This window comes from Anser brachyrhynchus (assembly GCF_964034855.1).
Source record: "Anser brachyrhynchus genome assembly, chromosome: 5".
In the NCBI taxonomy this organism is placed as follows: Eukaryota; Metazoa; Chordata; class Aves; order Anseriformes; family Anatidae; genus Anser; species Anser brachyrhynchus.
In genome coordinates, this window is record NC_137699.1 from 535,002 (window position 1) to 557,036 (window position 22,035).

The 22,035-nt window shown below is 37.5% G+C and overlaps 1 protein-coding gene across 9 annotated transcripts in view; it reads right to left on the reverse strand.

The window, feature by feature from the left end:
• Positions 1-21,961, reverse strand: part of OVCH2 (ovochymase 2) — a 41,678-nt gene extending 19,717 nt beyond the window's left edge. For 3 of the 9 annotated variants that reach the window (XM_080593410.1, XM_080593408.1, XM_080593416.1), the window contains exons 1-3: positions 3,095-21,961; positions 903-1,002; positions 98-207 (exon numbers count right to left, since the gene is read on the reverse strand). In XM_080593410.1, coding sequence (XP_080449536.1) covers positions 98-207; positions 903-1,002; positions 3,095-3,163 — 279 coding nt within the window. In that variant the 5' untranslated portion in view covers positions 3,164-21,961. Of the gene's footprint in view, positions 1-97; positions 208-902; positions 1,003-1,287 lie in introns of all 9 variants that reach the window. The other 6 variants (XM_080593415.1, XM_080593409.1, XM_080593411.1 and 3 more) reach the window with 6 other exon arrangements.
• Between the last annotated feature and the right edge of the window lie 74 nt (positions 21,962-22,035).

Genomic DNA, 22,035 nt, shown 5'->3' on the forward strand with positions numbered 1-22,035 from the left:
AAGCACAAAGTATACCAGTTTTCTTTTGTCATTTCTATGAATATGAAGAAAGCAAGGACTTTGTTCTGAAGATAAAACCTCATTTGTTTGTGCAAACCTGCCATGGATGTGAGCCTTGTTTCACCTGGCTCCCCCCAACAATCCGAGTGAAAAGGTTAAGGTAACTCCACGGATTTGTCTCATGAACTTTCTGCCCACACTTAGGATCTGAGGGATTGAAGGAGAAAAAGAAGGAATGATTTATTTTGGGTTGATGCTTTTCTACTTTTTAGCAGCATAAAATTGGAAGGCATGGCCTGGCACAGAGGCACTAATGTACAAAGTGTACATTTTGTACACAAATGTACAATTGTACACTAATGTACATTTGTGTACAATTACACAAATTAGTAAATATTAATGAAGGAAATGGAACAACTGCAATCATTGATTGTGCCAAAAAGAAGTATGCCCTGGATTGTAAGATATAAGACAATGTAAGAGAAGACTCACTATATTTTGTTTGCAGCCCATGGGTAACATGCTAAACCAGGACCTTCATTAACTTACTGCTAATTTGAGAGTATTTAATTTTATTTACTTAGTTATAAATCACATTTATTTAATTTTATTCATTCTGAATCATCAAGGAATCTGACAAAAGCTGCATAAGAATTACTTATTAAAAGTTAACTTTCAGTTACAGACTTGGATCTGGACAAAAGCAAACAATCAAAACCAGACAAGTTAGTCTAATGCTACCTTGTGCCTAGATCTACAAGCTCTCAGGGTTAAAACCCCACTGGGTGAAACTAACGCAGCTTCTTTATTTCAGCATTAACTCCTTTGCTTTTCACTGCGTATGAACAAAAGCTTTAGTACTTAGAAAACTCTTAAAGTTAGATGTGAAATTTTGATCCTACCTTTCTGAAGAACGAATGGTACAGCATGAAACTCTGTAATACAAACTATCCCCATCAGGAGTAACGGCAGCTTACCAGGGGCAATGTGCATCTTGGGGTGCTAAGTGATGAAGTGAAAACAAGAAGAGTTTTTATAGAGAAAAAGAAGCCCAACTATTACACCGCAGGAGAACAACTAATTGAAGTAGAAGTTACTCATTAATCTAGACATAGAGCACTTAACTGGACAAATAAGTTTTCCAAATTCACCAGAGCATGATTCTTTTATAATTCAATACTGGTATTTGCTGTAAAATAGTAGCTGAAATCCCCCCAGAACTTGTTTTTTTCAAGCAAAATGACAGAACCAGAAGTTACCATTGCACGCTCTTCTATTGACACTTACCCAGGCTAATTTGCACGCAGAACACACCTGAATAAAATATCAGTTGCTATTTGCGCTGACAATTTCTACAGCTCTTGAACAGGCAATACTTTGTATTTCCTGTATATTTTATATTTAGCCAGTTTCAAAGACCTCAGAAACATACCAAGAGATTATCACTTTGTTGACAGTATGCTGTGTTGTATGAGACAAAGATAGCTCCCTGTGTCAAAGCATCATTTTTCCAAAGGACTGGCGTTTACATCCCATTTTTAAAAGCAATTAAGGAGGACAGGGCTCAGCTTTTTAAAAATATTTCAGCTTTACTGCAGTCAGCAGCACCAGTCACTTTGATGACTAAGCTCCATTTTTTTAAAGCAATTTAAGTATGAGTCTCTTAGAAGAATATTTGAATCCTAAATAAAGAACACATTAGCAGCTAAATTAAGAGATTTCACAAAACAGAAACCGTAAGTTAAATTACCCTGTGAATTCATCACTTAAAACTTGTGTCTCATCAGTTTTAGCAGGTACTGCCTTAGAAATGACTGAATGAAGTGGTAATTACCATCAAAATATTATACAAACAATCATAAATCCATATGAAATATATAAGCACCAAGACAGACATTAAAGACATCGAGAGAATCAGCAGAACTAACTCTAGATGACAGAAGCAATAAGTTTCATTTGTACCAGAAAGGGAAAAGGATATTTATATCTTCAAACAAATAAATATTTATACAAGACAGGGAAAAGGATAGTTGTTTTTTTTTTTTCCCTTGGTTTAACTGGTTGAGATCCTCAGCTTTCCCTGTCTTTGTAAAACATAATTCAATATTTCCACCTTAAACTATCCCACAAGAAACATAATTTTTACATGGGAGATGCATTAAACTTTGAAGACAGAGAGATACGAGGTGAACAATACATGCATGTTAATACGAGTTTCAATTTTGAACAGTTTCATAAACATAACCTATTAAAAAATCTATTATTTCAAGATGCCAAGAGGAAAAAGCAAAATATATCTGCTTTTAAAATAATTTGCAACAGTAATGAAACAGCTTCTCTTTTTGTGGTTATCATCCCAATGGAGAAGACTTAGGTTTTTTGACTCTGCTCTGTCTCCCAAAGAAAACTATCTTATACCCAACCCTTCAGCCCCAGTCTACTGAATGTGTTCTATTATTTGACGAAGGATTTCACAATGCCTCCTACCCCCAAATCCTGCACCAGTAAACATCCCAACTATCATTTATGTATTTATTCAGTTCTAGGGTTTTGTTGTTCTTCTCCTCTGCCGGTCAGAGGAAACAGAAACAAGCCTTTACCCTGACTATGCAATTTCATAACAAGCAACTGAATACAAACCCTGTCGTGGAAACTGTTGCTTCTTCTGTTATCAATATACAGAACTTCTTAAGATTGCAGTTTTTCTACTGGTTACGCAGCAATCCCTAATTCTGCAGCTTCTGAAACCTGCATCACCCACATCGCTCCAAACAGACAGGACGAGCTGTAATCAAAAACTTTGAAGGCTGCGTTCTATCATTAATTCCTTTGTGACAAAACAGAAGTCCCAATCCCCAAAATCAGTTCTGTGTACTTTTGAGCTCTCTGGTTATCCACCACAATGACATCTCTTGGAATGATGCCATCCAACAGGATGATATAAAAAAAAGAAGAAACGATCTCAGCATTTTTAAGTGACACTGTGCAAACATTACCTGTCACATTACCAATGAGAAATAGAAATATCCAGCCCACTGGCAAACAGAGAAACAATCAGCTCATTTCAAATTTATGACAGTGAGGCAACACTTACTGTGCAGCAGCCAAAAAGGTCAGAAAGAAAAAGCACAGAATGGCATGTTCTGTACAATCTGCCCTTCATCTGGGATGACAAAACAGGAGTGCAGCCTTTCTCGTCTAACTATTCTTTGTTTTCCTCTTTCACTACTGATTTATCTTTCTCCTTCTGAAGCCGTTATCTTTATACTGTGTGCACAGACAGAGGCACCAATGACTTTATCTACTTTTCTCACTGGCTAGCTGCTGTTGCTCCTAAAACTTGCGGCTTTGGCAGGCAGCGCCGCCAGCATCGTTCCTGAAAGAAAGGCAAAGGTCAGATCTCAGACTTCATCTCCATCCACGCATGTGCTCCGAATCCCAGTGCAGAGCTAGCTATGTATCCCGTTAGCATCCTGTATCTTCATAGTAAGACCAGTCAAAGCCACTAAATCACCTGTTTTCCAAAATTACTGTGTGCTTGAAATCTAGATTTGATCCCCATTTTAGCAGGTAGATCCAGTCCCTAGCCACAGAATAACAGCACGAATCAATAACATTCGGTCTGCCCTGTCTCTTCTTTTGCTGTACATTTGATTTACAAACATTTTATTCTCCGTAGGATACAGCTTAATGCTGTAGAAATGTATATAGCTACTTCTTCCTATGAGGTTATTAAACAAAAAAAGTACAAATAAGTTTAAGACTGGAAGAAGGCAAAGAATATAGATAACATTCATTATCAGAACCTTCCAGAATGGTTGCTCGGTTCTTCTGGTCTGGGGGGGTGGTTGGGGCTGGTAGGAGGGAATGCAGGCTGCTGTTCAGTTAAGGTCAGTGGACCACTGACACGACCAGACCGAAAAATGTAAATACATAAATAAATCTCAGAAATTATTCTATTCTGACTAGAAAAGTTGTTTCATGTTGTTCCATCCATCCAAGAGGAAAGGTGGAAAATAACAGTGACAACGTGAAGTTTAAGAGAAGAAGAGATAAGGAGTGAAGGATGGAGGATGAGGATGGTAACATAAGCAGAAAATGCTGGTTAGTAATTAAGCTCTTAAAAGATCACTAGAAAAGAGATATTTAAATAGGAGATTTGTTTTGTTTTGAAAACACTGGCTTGTGCTTTTAAGGCTCACCGGTCATGTGAACTGTTTGCAAGGTCACTGCTTGAAAACTGGAAAACTTGTTCGATAAAATTAACAATTCTGTATTTTGTAAATGATATGGTTTAAATATTAAACTTCATAAATGTTATAATTTGTGTATTACATTTATGAATCCAGTAGTTCTTAACTGAAAACAGAACCAAATATTTTAATTAAGGTTCAATAGGAAATAAATGTATCTCAACTTTCCAAACTCATTTTTCAGCAATTTTAGCCTACTGTAATTCCAATTACTTGATTCAAATCATGCTTCAGTCTGATGTAACAACAAAATCAAGTTTAACTCTCATTATTCCATTATCGCCTAACATTTTCCCAAAGTAAAAGTAATTTAGATGCATATAAAAGACACCGCATGTAACCAGCACAAAACCAGTCACTTCATTTTTAACGTTCATAAAAACAAACCACACACAAACCCACACACGAATGGTTAACTTTTTGTTCACTTTTTTCAGACAAAACCTTCATCTTACTTCAGAGAGCAATGTATTGAAAAGCTGAAGGAGTTCCCTCCTTGAAATCATCCATTCCTAGAGTCAAAACGTTCAGTAATTCACCTACTCACAAACATCTTTTCTCCTCTGCCTCTGCAAATTATGTCTCATCTCAGAGCAGAACCATGCTTCTCTGCCATGTTATTATACCTTCAGCTTGGATTTACATGGCTGGGATTCGTGTACTTTTAGACCAGCAGAGATCATTCAATAAATTCGTTTGAACTCCTGCATACTACAAACCACAGAGTTTCACCTCAACACTCCCACATCAATCCTGCAGCTCCTAGTTCAGCTATTTTATGATTTATGATTATAGCTAAGCTTGGCAAACATTGCTGAAAAGATCTACAAACTAAAATTTTGCTAAATAATGCTCATAATGCTATCAACTCATTTTCCAGAAAGATTCATACCCATGTTTTTTCAGTTAGAACATTTTTAGGAAGCCAGATTTTGACTGAAAATTAAGCAAAGAAATATTTATAAAAAATGGCCAGAGATAAAAGTGTTCAGCAAGGACCATCCTGACCATTCTGAATCTATTAACAAAAACAGTGCTGATGATAGACTGCTACTCTACGAAGGACAAACTGTTAAAAACACACAAGGCAAGTTCTTCACAAGTGATAAGTATGTTTCCATTGTGCTTGTAGGTTCACAGTTGCTTTAAACCAACCCAAGTTCAGGCTGCTACCAAAAAGACAGCTGTGCCAATCTCCAAAAAAAGCCCCTGTTGCTACTATTCCCCTTGTGGTAGCCCCAGTTCTGGTCAGGCTGTGAGGAGAGCTGAATACTCTTCTTTTTTAATGTAGCTGGATTTGATTTTATAGCTGGATTGGCTTCTTGATTAAAGCTGTTACTCAAAAATTGAATGTTTGTGCCAACACAAAAGAGGAGGAATGAATGCATGCATTAAACAGATCAGTTCATTCTTTTTGATTGCAACCTCCACTTTTGATTGCAACCTCCATAATTAAGAATACCTAAACCAACCATGAAACTGAAGCCAGACTGGACTTTAGACATGATATTGTCCTAAAACCAGACTTAAGAGTTTTCAGTTCTGTTCTAAGCTTTGCCACGACCTCCTGTCTGGTTCTGGTTAGCAAATACATCTAAGCTGAACATTCTGCAATATTTAACTCTCAACTACCACACTCTGGGAACTAAAAAGTTCTTTTTCTTAGAGCATGAAGATCCCTGAAAGGACAAAGCATCCTAATACATTTTTAGCAGCATAACAAAAGTTAAAGGGCACGGTCACCGTGTATCTCCATAGCTCCAACAGTATAGTTGCTACCACCCCTGCACAGCTTACACCCACTCCTCATCCTCCCAAGTATTAGTCAGCCCAATATATCAAATTCCCTTAGATACAGACTACTTTCTAAGACTTCTTTCTAAGACTTTGTGTTCATCATTTCCTCCCCCGCTACCACTGAGCTCCCATTACAGCCTTAAGCACAACTGAAAGGGCCAGTGTTCTTGCCTCACAGAGAGACATTTAGTTATGTTTTATTGCTTCTAATTAACTAAGGCAAGGACTCAGAGGGAGCAGTAAAACAAGAAAGGTTGGCTTTTGATAGTGTCTTTACTTTAACTTGCTACACCCTTCTAAATTCTTAAGTTGACCTGTCAAGGCACAAAACAAAGCTCACAATAGCAAGAATGTTCAAAAGAGTACTTGGTAGAATAAAAACCCACAGAAGAAGTGACCCAAAACTTTATTTCTCCGGAACATTTAGTCTTTATTTCAAACTTCTGGATGTGCATCAAAATCTATTTGTGTTTCCTGTGCAAAGAAAAAGTGCAACTTCAAAAGAAAATGCATTAAGCTTTTTTCCATTATGCAAAGCAAAGCGGAATAGTTGCTATACTAGCCAAAAGTGACTGGAAACCAAAAGAAACAACACCTGCTAGCATTTTCCCATTTTTCACAGTAGCTCTGTTATTCGTGCTCTCAGAACTCAGCAGTATATGAGTATCGTAGATGTACACTCAGTTACTTGTATCTGTAATGGATAATGCTGTGAAATACATTTTCCCTCTGTAGCTAAGCCTTCTAACTGATGATGATTTTATCCTTCAGAGTAAACAAGATCAAAACCAACCAAGATGAACAATGTCAACAAATGCAAAAATACTGCAGACTATAAAAAGCATGACATGTTAAGAAAGAGGCCAAAGCTTTCCTTGGATAAAGTCCAGCCTTAGACCTAGGGCATAACTGATTAATTGGTAAAGGACAAATGAAGAAAGGGAACAAAATTTGGCTTAGCTTAAGTATTTGGTCAGAGTATCTCAAAATGCTTCATAAGAGAAGATCAATACTACCCTTTTTTAGCTAAGGAAAGACTGCCGTATGTACTAAGGAAATCAGTGCTAGTCAGAAGTACCCTCGTTGCTTACCTCCCAGACATATAGCATCCCCTCAGGAAAGTATTGTTACTAATGAAATACATAGTCCAAGAACAGTGGAAGCTCCTCAGTGTAAACCTAAAACAAATGTAGGAACACTAAAGCATTAGTTTCATGCAACTGTACTACCATATGCTGAGCTAACATACTAGTTTTTACTGTTTTTTTTTTTTTTTTGGTTGGTTGGTTTGTTTTTTCCTCCTCTGCAGGCATCTAGAACTTACACTTAGCACCCTCTCACATCCAGAAGAACAAAGCCTGAAACGCAACGAACCTGAGCTCACAAGGCCTTGTACCACAGTTGTTATGAGCACAAAGGGCACGGGGCATCTCCCCACTCAGCAGGCATCTCAACTACAAGAGATAAATGGTTGACACTGAAGAAACAGGCCCTCCATTCCCACCAGCTGTCTCAGTCTGAAGTTTTGCACACATAAAACAGAACAAGGCCTAGAAGGAGAACATCTCTCATTAAATTGCACATCTCTGATTAAATTGATGCATGACGGACACATCATCCAAAATAAAGCCAACAAATAACTTAATTTTCAGAGAACATAGTGAACACACATTCTAAAGTCTGATTTTAACACTTGGGAAAAGGAGTTACAGCACTACAGTGCTAAGAAATATGCTCAAAATACACGACTGCTCCATCTCAGTCAAACAGTAATTAGATAAATTCTTGCATATTCTTTCAGAAGCATACTAAAGATAAATGTGTAGCACATTAGTGTGGATATGCTGCCAGTGTGATGTCTGTACTTCACATCACATCAACACGAGGACATAAAAGGACCACATTCCATGTTTCCATTAAGTCCAACATACTAAGTCTAAAACTCAGTATCATTGGGCAGCTGATTTCAGAAAGGGTATCACTGCTTTACCAGTGCAGAGGTGAAACAAAGTCCAAATGGTATGGTATTAGAGATGAAAGATTTGTCAAAGTAGCTTAAAATTCCAGGAGCAAGAAATCCTAAAGTAATCCATGTATTTGCTCCTGAGCAGTCGATGAGACAGCTTCCACTATTGCAGAAAAGTAGCACATAACCATGCTCTATGTGCTCTTGACCATGCTTGGTCTCTGTGGCTTAATAGCTTATTTTCAGGACCCAGTATGCAATGCAGTCAGCACAGGAAGAAGCAGAGAGCAGGGTAACAGCCTGCAGCTACTGGTTTAGACCAAGAGGTCCAGGAAGAAGAGAAAGGCAGAAGAAGCACGCCCAGAAAACCTTTTGTGCCAAAACTAGAAAGGCAGATTTTAAAATTTTAGGGGTAATTCTCAGACTGAAATCAGAGGAGGATGGTTGTTTTATTTGTTGCTGGTTTTTTTTTTTTTTGGGGGGGGGGGGGGGGGCGTGCAGTAGGGTGTGGGTTTTTTTGGTGAAAGATGGCAGAAACTGCAGTTCCTGCATTTAAATAGGGAAATAGAGACAGAAAAGCCAGAGAAGAAATCTTTAACAGAGCCAGTAGACAGTTCTGTTTTTATCTCACACTGTCACAGTAACATAGGAATACAGGAAGTACAAGGAAGGTCAGCCCAAGCCCACAGAACAGGCAATTTAGTAGAGATGTGAAAAGTTAATAAGAACAATGATAAGACAAAATATAAAATTGTTTATTTATAATTTAAACACAGCCCCTTTCAGAAGCATCTGCACTCATTTATTGCTCTAGCTTCTACACATTAATACATACACAGTAGTCTCCATTGAAACTGAAGTAGGAAGTGGTATGTTCTGGCTTCAGCTCTGCCATAAGGTGGCAGAGCAACACCATTTCTGTCACAGGTGTAGTTGAGCTACGTGTGACAGCCTGATAGTTGCTGCAAGCATGCAGCTATGAAAGTATCCATAGAAAAGTTGTTTCCCTCCTGTACTGCTATTGGTTGTGCAAGACCAACCTCATTTAAATCCAGTGAAATATCTAAAGTCATGTCAGATCTAAAGTCATGTCAGACTGATCAGAAGTCTTGTTCATAATCCTAACAGACTTTCAAAGAGTCAGTTCTAAACTGTTTCCATGACAGCAGAGAGAATTTAAAGAAAACCAAGAAGCCTAAAATGCTATCTAATCAAAAGGAAAATTACTACAAATAACAGTGACACAATCAACACAGCTCTTCCTACATGATTTTTGTATGGCTTTGCCAGTTTTGTATCTTACCCTTGCTGACTGCAAGTGACAGTCATTTCTGAATCATTTCTCCCCTTGACAAGTCTAAGCAGGATTCATCCTAGCATGTTGATAATCCTAGCATGTGGATATGCACTGATACAGCATTGGCTAAGTTTCCTGGAATTGTTTAAGTTTTAGCTAGCTTGAAGTTTCCTAACTGGATTAACATGCTTACTTTCCCACTTCTGTAACTAGCCCTCTGCCGCCAAGAAGCAAAGAAGCAGCAAGCTGCTTCTACCACTACAACCACCTGCAGTATTTTCTGCCACAGGGCACTCACTACTTAAGTATTATCAACCAGCAATGGAACTACTACTTCTCCCTTTTAGTGAAACATGCTGCGCATGCTGTGCTGCAGTACATACCACACAGGAGGATTAAAGAGGGGAAGTACAAAACCCTTCTAATAAAGCCAAGGAGACAGATTCCCTGTCTCTGCAGCAGTAGATGTAGCTATGAGTACAAAAAAGGAAATTAGAAGTCTGTCTTACAAGATATTAAGTGGTTTAAGTGTTTTGGATATGTAAACAACAACTGAGGTCTTTGCAAAAAGAATTGTGGAGAGATGAGGCAAGAAGAACCAGGAGCAAGAACTGGTATCTGGGATGAAGTCCATGTCCCTGCTTTTAAAAACAGGCAGAGCTGAGACTTCAGGTCTGTTACACACTGGGTAAGTGTTTTAATAAGTGTCCTAATGAATTCAAGACAAACAGTGGTCTTTCTTTGGAAAGAGGAGCTTAGGGAACACTAGAAGAAGCATTTGAGTACGCTGAGGCTGCTGAACAGCCAGTAAATACAGAGAGCTTCCATCAAATACTCTGGGTGCAATATGAAAGAGTTAAATACTGCAGCTACTAAAATGTTTTGTACACCAGAAGTGTGATCATGCATGCTGTGAAGAGATGACATGGATGTACAGCCATTCCATCTCCACCCCGCTTTGGAGGGGGTGAATTTCAGCTGTCTCAGCAAGATTTGACAGATGCCAGAGTTTGAGGGTTTAAATTACTGCCATCATATCTGCAATGACAGGCCAGAACAAGCTCCAAGCAGCACATGGCAACAAGATGATCATAGGAGATTCTTAATAGCTTAAGAAAGTTAACTTTAAAGGAGTTCCTTTAAAGGAGTTCCAGTGGTGATATGAGACCTTAGTATGACAAAAACTGAACCATATCACTGGTCGATTCTGTTAAAGCACTACAGTCAAAAACTGAAGGCCTTTAATGAACATCACAACACTACAAAAACCACATTATGTTCAAAGTGGCATTTGCCTTTAATCAGCAGACGTGATATTCCACACAATCAGCAATAGTTTAAGCAGCAAAATTCTTTCTACACAGAACAACTGAAATATAGGCCACGTAAGGTTTAATGTCAATTCTGTCTTCAACTTACAATATTTCTGGAATAATGCTATGTGGCAGTAGGAGACCAGTTCGTACATTTATTACAAGCTCAAAACGATGTGAATTCAACCAATACAGAAGCAGTTTTCAGTTAGAATAAGCAACTTTTATTCTTAAGTTGATCTTAAGGAAGAAGAGGAGAGGCGATAGAACAAAAACACCCACAAATTCTGTACATGCTTGACTTACACTTCATTGCCATAGGGGTCTGCCACACATTTGTGAGCAGCACCATGCTGATCATGCAAAATCTCTGGCCAATTCTACAAAAAAACTAGACATCAAACACTAACTCCCTACAGATAAACAGCTGAAGAACACTGAGTGGCAATGTTTCTTTTACAACTTTGTACATAATGCAACCCTTTTCATGTAGGAAAGTGCCATGTCAAGCCCACAGAACACTGCAGCTCACAAATACTGCAGAATACTGTAGTTTTGTGCCACTACGTGCTAGGTTACATTGAATTACAGTACATCACTTGCTGCACTGTTCCTTGCCCTAATGCAATATGCATAGGGTTAGATCACTAATTCATGATTCAGGAACTTTCTGCCTTCTTCAGAACAGAGGTCAGAGGTAAGCTATAGCTTTTGTTATTTTCTCATTCAACAAAGAATGTATATATATATGTATATATATCACTCCAACTGTGTGTGTACATATGTGAATGGATGAACAGAAATGGGATAGGCTAGATAAACCTGTAACCTAAGTATAGCAAATTTCAGTGAGGCACATCTTAAGCTCCAGAGTAAGCAAAAAAAGTTTCCTGACACTGAAATCATATGGAGTTGAAAACAGGTGATGTACCAGGGCTGTGGGCTAAACATCAGAAGACAGCTAATGGAGTCACTGCTATTGACATTCAAGTAGATATTACAAATAGGCAACCCCATCAGGTTAGCAGATTTTGCATGCTTTTCTCCACCAAAACAAACAGAGCCATTTTCTTCCCACGCTGTTTTGACTATTTTAGAGTTCTTCCATGCACCTAATATATTCTTTGGAGTCCTGAACTGTTGCCATGTGCAAGAAAGCAAACCAAAAGGTTTCTGTAGTTTCAGCCCCTCATCTCACTTTGCCAGAAGGATTCCAGATTTAAGACCATGAAGAGAATAATTCAACTAGTGTCCAGCATCTTCATTGTTACAGGCAGTAAAGAATCATGCAAGAAACTACTGGTTACTTAACAGATGTGTTCACCAAGTCATTTCTAAACCCAAGATAAATCAGTGTGTTTGACACTGCTGTGCCACACATCCAGTCCATAGGACAGGCTTTAACACTGAGAACAAGAAACTTCCAGTTACATTCCAGTTTTCTGTCCTTTCACAGACCTTCAATTGTGAGCTGTGTTTAGCCTAGATTCTTCTGCTTCCTAGAAAAAAATAAGCTTGAAAGGCACAAAACAACTGCTTAAACTTCACAGATGTGGAAAAACATTGAGAACAGGATCTAGAAACACTTCAGCTTAAAGACTTCTTAAAATTGAGATTTTTTTTTAAGTTACCCTCATTCATTCCTCACATACTCATGTTGAAATATCCAGTTTCCTGTACAAAGCCCTATTATTAAAGGATATATTTAAATACAGCCAGAATTTCATCTCTCAGAATTAACTTTGCATGAGTGGCCACTGCAAAGGTTAGAATAGCACAATGGCTAAATTAACTTAGAATCAGAGAGAAGAAAAAAACATCAATTCAGAAACACTGTAACATCACTCTTATGTTGCACATCATTTTATACACATTGACCATTTGATCACCCAGAAGTGTCAATATCTGAAACTCTCCAAGCTCAGAGGCTAACTATCTTGACTTCCTATCAGAACAATCAAGCCCACAGAAAGCTCCATTTTGTCACAGCTGGAATACTTTGTGTACACAAACTCCCAGCAAGCACTGCAGCCTTCACTAACATGAAGTTCTCTGTAGTAGCTTATGATTCCTTGAGTCACAGAAGATACTTGTGGACTCAATGTTTGCTAGGCAAAGTCATCTGCTGCATTGTGGCTTTAATCAGCCATCAGCCTCAAACAGCATTTGAGCTGTGTTGTTTGCCTGCTTGGTCATTTTTCCTCCCTCCTCTATTGGGAAAGTTACCTTTAATCAGAACAATCCTCTTCCCCAAAAAGAAGTTTAGAGTGCGCATGTGCATGCGCACAAAAACTTGAAGAGAGTTGGCTTTGCCATGTAAAGTATCCATGATGCAAAATCTGTTTCAAACCTCTCAGAAGACCGTACTCCCTCTTTTGGTTCATGATCCCGCAGTTGAGATCAGTGGCAGCAAAATCAGGCCTGGTCAAGTTCCACCCTGAAGGCAGGCAGCAGACCTGGAGTTTACTATAGAAACAGTTTTGTAACAACAGAGGCTTGGAGCAACCTCGCAAAAATATAAGCAACTTGGAGCCAGACATCTGAATTTCTCACCTCTGCAAAGCAGGACATTCACAGCCATGCCAGCTGTTAAGAGTGTAAGTATTACCATGTAACAAGAGATGAACAGGTATATGAAACAAAAAATTAAATACCTGTCTCAAGGTATCCAACACCAGGGAATTCTGTTACACCAAGCAAGTCAGACAACAGTCTTAATACTGCATTACTACTGCAGTGGCTGATATTTGTCAGAACACACATTTTCAAAACAGAGCACACAGTAATTGCCGTTGACATGCACTCAGTCTATTTATCACTGCTTACCTAACAGTTTGCAGTGCAACAACAGTCCATTGTATGATCCCTGTTTTAAAACCTTCTCCTTTAGCATGCTGTCTCAATACAAAGGAATTGCCAGTCCACAAACTCACTGAAGCAACAGCATTTGCAATATCATTATTGTTGTATCAGCACTTTCACTCAGCTTCTGCTTAGATGTATATTTAAATTGCTCTAAAAATTAATCCTAGAATACAGCTTCTACAGAGCTGTAGGAAAAAATAAAACTAACACGATAGACACACACAAGGTGTGCATGTGCAGTTACAAGCTCCCAGGTTGTTTTCATTAACTGGCAGCAGGAAAGTGTCTTTCATGGATTGCAGCTGAACTTGCTACTCTTCTCTCACCTTTCCATTTATTGCTACCTGCTTAAGCACGTAGCAAGTGTTTTTAAAATTCTGATAGACTCCATACAGGTTTACTTACTATTCATCAAACATTCAAACCCAATGGTAAATAAACTAGGGCCTACATATCTTACTGCAGTCAAAAAAAAGTAGTTCTTATTACTTGCAGCTTTTAATATTTCCAGGCTCTAATACTTTCTTATTCAAAATTCAATTGTCTTGGAGCAGAACTTATCAACATTACATGCATCAGTCTCTATATGCAATAGCTAATAATGCATCATAAAAATACAATGATACTGGTCTGAACTGCATACTACACTTAATATACCTATGATGATAAACCTCTTAGTTCTGTAAAGCAGTGAAAACCCTCTCATACACCTTGCACTGCAAACATTTAAGACTTTGCTAGAGATCAACACTGAAAAGCCATTCATATATGTATACACATGCTTAGAGTTCAGACAAAAATAAGGAAGTCATATTTTAGAGGATGATTTTTATTTGGAAATACTTAAGTTTGGGCTAGTATTTTAGTCACTAATGACATGGACGTTGTTTAATTGAATTAAAGCTAGAGCTTTCTGCCAAAATCACAATGCAGCAGGTATTGTCCATACAGTGCTAAACTTCAATTTATTTGAAAAATACTGACTGTATAGATGACTTATTGCAGTACTTTTAAAAACCCTATAAGGGCAGACATGCATCACTTACAGTCTTTTGAAGCAAGACTCCCTCCTAAAGAAGTTAACTGCCAAGTAAGAGATCTGGGATCTGTTTCTTACAGTTTCCAACAACTAATCTTCATAGTCATTCTTTTATTCTAAAGGAAAAAAAGGTGAAAGAACAGGGATGTCAGAAAATCTACTGTGATATTACAGTGTGAGTTCATAAAGACAATTATTATGTTGCTTCCTTAGAACACTGAACATTGCTCTTCTGGTGTGCTTATTAATGCACACAGTCCAAACTGATTCAGCAGTTAAATCTAAGCAGAGCATACCAGTTAACACCACATCTCTTCAGGTTACTTTAGCTCCAAGCAATCCCAGCCAGAGCCCAGAAGTCTGTTGATCAAAACCTACTGTACAATCCAAATTTCAACTACAGCCTTTTAAAGTTTTATTTTCCAAAAAATATTTTGGCAGAACAGAATTAAAAAGCCCAAGAAAAGTCATCCAACAGCAATTTTATTAATGAACTATGATCAGTTCCTGCATGGGTAAAATCAGTGTTCGAAATAACTTAGTAAGAGTATTTACTCTCAAAACAAATCTCATATTGTCCACCCTGAAAGAACAACAGTAGGAATATTTAAGAGCTGATTCATCATCCAGCTTCCATTTTAACTTGCATTTTCCACTTCTCCTTTGGACAAGTGAAGATATTACCACATGCTATACAAGTTTTATTAAACCAGTTGTATAAAATAACACTTTTTCTAACACTTCCCAATTTTTTCTTTTAAGCTCCTGTGCTTCTTACTTTCAAAAAGTAGCAGGGCAGAAGGCTTTAGAGTAGTCTTGAGAAGTAATTTCTGCAATAAGGGTAAAAGGCTTCTTTCCCCTGCTTTGCTTTACATCAACATACTGGAGATACCAGGTGACAATCTGCGCTTCCCTCACTTCAGTTCTATTAACAAATCTATTAACATTTTAACATCTATTAATTGTGTATGCTTCAAAGGCCTTCTGTAGAAGATTACTGGCAGACACATGCTTAAGAATATTTAATTCTGCATCACAGCATCAAGTCAGTAGCCCAGAAGTTTCAAGTAATGCTGTGCCCAGGCCAACTTCATGTTTTCTCCTCAGACCAGAGGGTGCTCCTTCATACAGAGAAAGGACACCAGACTAGTGCAGTTTTGATACAAGCCAGGTATCCAATAGTTCACACAAGTTACCACAGGCATTGTGTAATTAGCCTTCTAGTAAAGCAGCTAGGTTTTGAAAACAATGTTTGTTTCCTCCCTTATTTCCAAAAATAGTCCCTGATAGAACAGCAAAACAGAAGCCCTGAATAAAAACAGAGCAGAGAAAAACTGGCCATATATATGTTGTTCTTTATATGCATATGCATGAATATTGAGATGAGATGTGCACACATTTCACCTTTTGTGAATTTCTTAAGTTACTATACTATGCATGTAAATTAGTATTAGTTTTTGCATTGTAATTAACACAGGTGAGTAATACTTCAAAGAAACAAGACAACTCAAATCTGCTCTAAATCAAGTTCTGCCAAAGACTATTTCCAGGGAGTGTAAATAGAAGAGCAATAATCCAGAAGGCTTGACAACAGAAACTATATGTACTGCATGTATAGTTATTCACATAAAACCTAACAATTAAGAAATAGCACATTACACATCTGGACAAAAAGTCAAAAAGTCATTTTTCAGTATACAACATTTCACATTAAAAAAATGTTTTACCTTACAGACAGCTGACTGTGCACAAGAAATCACATCAGTATTTTTCTGGTGAACTACATCTCCACAGCCAGTCAAACTAAGGACGTTGAAGCACTGAACTGATAAAGGACTACTTAAAGGAAGTCATTAGCAGTCTATTTATTAGGACAGTTGAGCTCTACAAAACCCAAAATCCATTAAAAAAATTTGAATGCCAGCTAACACAATATAAATTCCAACAGAAAAAATTGCTGTCATATCAAAAGAGCTACACTTGCCAAAAGGCCTGCATTTGAGGACAAATGCTTTAATTAAATGCAGCAAAGTGGAAGAAGCAAACAGTCATTCTGGAAGCAACTATTTACATGCCAGTATGGAGGGGCATGTCCATTATGTGGAAAAGATAAAGAGGCAGATCAGAAAGGAGTTCACAGTTGGTCAGTTCAATCAAGCTGCTATTCGGAAGAACATCTCAGCCTTTTTCTGTTCTCCCCTTGTAGAGAAACAACACTCATTTGTGCTTCTGCCTTACCTGAAAGCCTGTGTCCATCTCCAGACCAACTTCCTATGGAACCTTATGAAACTGCTGATGGAGACAGTAAGCAAAAGCTTCTAAAAGTGAGAAGATGCAGCAGCAAACAACCTTGAAGATCACAGAATGAAAGGAATGGGAAGCAAACCGTGCAGAAAAACTAACAACAGACACTTTCAGTTGAAAGTAGTGGCAGCCCACTCTTTCACCAGGACTGGAGACCCAGGTGGGCTTCTTGTTCCATATCAGAGCCCCAGGCATTTAATTACATGCAATGCCTGTGTCTTTTTACAAAAACAGATGCTAAGTACCTGTTCTAAACTCTCCCACCTGGGTTTCTCAGACAATCTGTCATAACATAGGAGCCATCCAATGCTTTCATTGGTGGGAAGAAGAATTAATAAATAGATGTCCTGAAAGAGATTTCATGCTTTAAATATTATAATCAAGACACAAGTCATCATCCTCACTTATGTTTTAACAGGTCTTGGAGCAAAACATTCAAATGCAAAAACATTCACAGGTGGTAACACCACCTCAGGAGTTAGAAAGGGTATTACTTTAATTATACAGTGAGTGACACTGGCTTTCCACTTTGCATGGCTATTCTAGGTGTGTTGTTTTTTTCCTGCTCTCCCCACCACAGGTGATTGAAAGAGATGGCCTTTTCAGGCAAGCTATCTTACCATGACATTGCATATCCAGCTTCATATCCAGTTTACTCTAACAGATGTAAGACATAGAAAGGTTAATTACTAAATCTGGATGCCAAGCACCTGTGAAGCTACCATGAGTGAAGGGAGCATCTGTTTCAGATTCCCCATTCAGCTTAATATGCCAGCTAAAGTGATCACTGCTGGCACACAGGGTAATAACTTCTGATATTTCCACAAAAGAAAAACAAGAAGCACAAAATCTGAGTCTACAACAGAACGATTAAGATGAGAAGATTACACTTAATTCTAGAAGAAAAAAAGTGTCAAGGACTGATTTCTACCCCAACCCCCAATACTTACTTTCTGTTGTTGGGTTTGTAAGGAAAAAAACTAACAAAGTAACAGTAAAGTTCTAGTTGAAAAGAAAGTTATGATAGGTATTGGCACCATGTTTAAAGAGAAAAGCACCAACTGCTTCCATGTTCTGCAGCTCTGAATTTTTCCAGTATTTCTCTTCTATGAAGTTGGGTTAACAAGCTAAAAATAGTTTAGATATAGCTAGTTAGTATTTCCTACTAATGGTTTAACTCTCTCTCCATTCTAATAATGGAGACTGATCTAAAAGTGGTATCACTTAGCATTTGTAAAAGTCAAGTGTTCTTTGCCTCTCTCTAACCAAACGTTTTAATAAAGAAAGTCTAACCAAAAGTTTTTATAAAGAAAGCCTTCACGGAATACCCTTTGAATGTGCATATATAGATGCTAAGCACCTATTGGTTCTGAAATGCAGAAACTACATGGCACAAAACAGCACTGAAGTAACTAATTCATCCAGAAACTGACTTACTAGCCTAAGAGCAGCACATTCCTATTAAAAATGAATAGGCTTGGTTTTATATTGGAGTCAAGGAGTGGAAGTTACATTGCATGTTTTTCTTTCCAAATCAAATATTTAACAGAGGAAAAACACAGGTGTCACTGATAAGGAAAGATTAGTTGTAGCTTAAAACCACACACATGGATAGAAAAGTAGAGGGATCTGCTCTGCTAAGTGACCATACAAGCATATAATTTAAACTGATATTTGTTATCAGAGGAACTAGAAGTCTTTCATTTGTTTCCAAGAGTCAGAATTTAATATTTTCTTAAAGAAACAAACCAGCCAATTTCCCCATGTGTTCAGTGCCTGGAATTAATGAAGCGTTTACAATCAAAAGCATACAATTTTTTAATCTCAATAGGCCTAGCACTATGGCTAGGGTCACTCAACTGAGTGGGTGGCAAGAGCATAGGAACCAATGGTAGAACTTGAGTGGGGGAAGGAACCAAAGAAGCCAAAAAAACCACCCCCTCAGAAATGGGAGAGTAAAAATCCAAACACAGAAGCAACCTATGGGATTGTCATTCATACAGTATGATATAGAGACAAGTGATGATTGTGAGTCCTAAGTTATCTACTGTTAAATAGTTGATTACAGACAAGTGCTCTGACAACAAACAATGTAGTGGGAAATGATTTTATGAGTCCTTCAACATCAGATTAGGTCTTTTACTTGCAGTTTTGGAAAACATCACATTAACAGTCAGAATAGCATTTTGTTGATTCACAGTTTACTCTGTGAAGGCTCATCAGATTCAGGAGGATTGTGCTGTTCTGGCCTATATTAGGCTTGAATCCTTTTCCTAGTTACTATGCACAAAACTCTGAAAGTATGTGTTGTGTGCTTTATGCAACAAAAAGCATCTCTGATGAAAATTGGGAGGGCCTGTGTGAAACTGAAAAGGTAAGATGGATTTGAAAGATACAGGCAAAAAAAGCTAGACTAACAACTGAATAATTATACTTACCTATTAATTTACAATTTAAAAATTAAGTGTGTTGAACAAGATGTTCTTGAAAGAACATAAAGCAAGGAAGTGTCCAGTACAGCAAATGGATCTGGAAGTGTCCATTCTCCCTGCTAAGGACTTACAGTAGATACCAAGATGTCTTGTTCTAGCCTACGCAATTTGTTCAAGATTAGTTAGCTCCTTGAAGTACATGACATTTTTTAAAGCCCATTTGAAAAGATATTGCATAGGACTGGTTAATGTGTGTTTGAGGAACACACTGCTGCCTTTTATGTCATGTAAATAAACTTGCAAGAAAATTTCTATGCCATAAATTGCAAAGAAGATCTCAGCTTCCACAGACTCTGCAGGCTTCCATGTACTGTAAGCAATATTGTAAACAGAAATATCCTTAGCTGCTGTCCCTTAACTTGGGATGACTACTGTCCTAGGAGAGTATATTAAGTGAGAACCTACCAGATGACAGACTTACTCAGACTAAGAGTTAACTTCTGCTCTCTGATTTATCTTCTTGGACAAGAAGCTTTATATACAATGCAAATTATGATCCACGTAACAACAGTGTCAATACAGCCACAATGCCACATACCTATTAAAATGAGAACAAATACTGACAGTTGAATGATGGGAACAGCCTTAATACTATTTCCTTCCACTTCCAAAGGATATATTTCTCTCCACCCTGCAGTATGACTGCTTTTGAGGAGACCCTGTTTATTTTAAACATTTGCCTTATGATTCTGAATCTAAGAAAATACCTATAATAGAGGAAATCATGCCTCCTAACTTCAGATTCTTGAATTCCACCTTAGTTGTGTGTCTAAAACAGTAACTATTTGTGTCTCTAGACATCCAGTTCTGAGATAATTTCATCAGAAATGAAGGAACAGATGAAATATGGAACTTCATAAGGATAAAAATTTTCAGGTACATGACACTGTCTTGAATCTGAATTAAGGGTAACATGCTACTTATAGTGGCTAAGCATTAAATAATTTGCACTGAAGTGCAATTAGTAAATCAGACTTTTGTCAACAAAAGCAAGAGCACAACTACTTTCTGACCCTTCTGGTAGGAGGCTGAACTGCTGTTTCTACAGTACAGATAGAACTGTCCCGTATGTCCTTTGTATGCCATACCTTATGAGCCAAGAGCAATTGAAGATTTAATCCTTTTCCTACATCCAGAAAAGGTTAATCAAACAGTGGTTTTTAACTTTTCACTTCCTCAAAGAACCTTATGGGAAGTTGATAATGATTCAGGATAAAAGTTTATGCTTTAATTTTCCTTGTGTCCATAAAAAACAATTAATAGGTCTTGCTTCTACACCAGGATTTTTTTTTTTTGGAAGTGATTGTAACTACAGAATTACCACCCTGAAAAAAATAAAAACCAATTAGATTGAAATTAAAGGCTTCTGGTAATAATCAATACACTTGCGATTAATGAATATAGCTGAATTAAGAGCACACACATACAGAAAAGCCATTCAAAGCTGTCACTGCTCAATATTCCAGAAAAGCCAATTGTATAATTACCAGTGAGTCATAGTGGTTGCAAAGCAAAGAAAGCCAAAGTATATATCAACTATGCACTGAAGCTCCAGGATAGCATTAGAGAAGACAACAAATATCTAAAAAGCAGCACAGGGTTAAGTTTATGTCAAGATGACAGAAGTAGCTCAGTTTGGTTAAGTCGCCTTTAACTTGCAATCATCTCCAGACAGAAAGGAAGACAAAGGTGTCTGAAGAAGCTCTAGAAAAAGAAAGCAAGAAAACCTAGAATTTAAAGAGTGAGACCTGCTGACTTTAGTGTTTAAGTTTACAGTTATAGTATATATTAAAAATTGGGGTAGACAACTCATATTAGCTCCTTTAGAGCTGTTTTAAAATTTCTATGGATTTATTCAAATACACAATGAATGCCTCCAAACAAATCTCATATGTCAGCACAGAGTTGGACAAACAGCAAAACACATTTTAATGCAACCCACATTTTTCCTGAGTAGCCCTTCTCTGGTTACTGTTTCCCTTCTTTTTGTCTGCTCATCAGATTGTGAAATATGTAAAAAAAAGTATTATGAAGAGTTATGCTTCCCAACACTGTACAGAATACTTCTCAGATTCAAGTTACCACTATCAGCCTGTACATCATTTTTGAAAATACATTATGTAATACTGTACTACACAGAAAGGGCAAAATGTTTAACAGCACAAAACATGAGGGACAGCACCTTAAGGTTGTTATCCATTAAGTCTGAGGATTCTGAGAAAATAACATTTTAAACAGAAGCCAGACTAAGCCACAGCATTTAGGTAATAACAATGGTACTTTCCTCTGCCTCACCACAAAATGTAGATGCTACAACAGCTGTGGTTTCTTGCAGTTGTTGAAATGGTAATCCACAAGCTACTGCTAAACTACAGTTCTCTTCTAACTTATGTGAAAAAGCACCTACCTATTTAAGCAAAATCGAAATTGATACTACAAGTGAGATGACAGTAATAGTAAGGAGAAAACTACCTGAAGTTCAAGAAGTTTCCATGACCATGCACCATGTGTTTCGTTATCACTTCATGAAGATTTAATTTTTTATCTTTTGATTATTTTTGGGTTGATTTGGGGGGGATGCTGGGAGAGAAAGGAGGTGTTGTTGGATTGCTTTTTTGAGTTTTAAATGCAATTTTAGCCATTAACTTCATTTTCCAAGTCTCTTGTAAGGGAAAGAACATGTTCATATATATGTATATTAAGACAGAA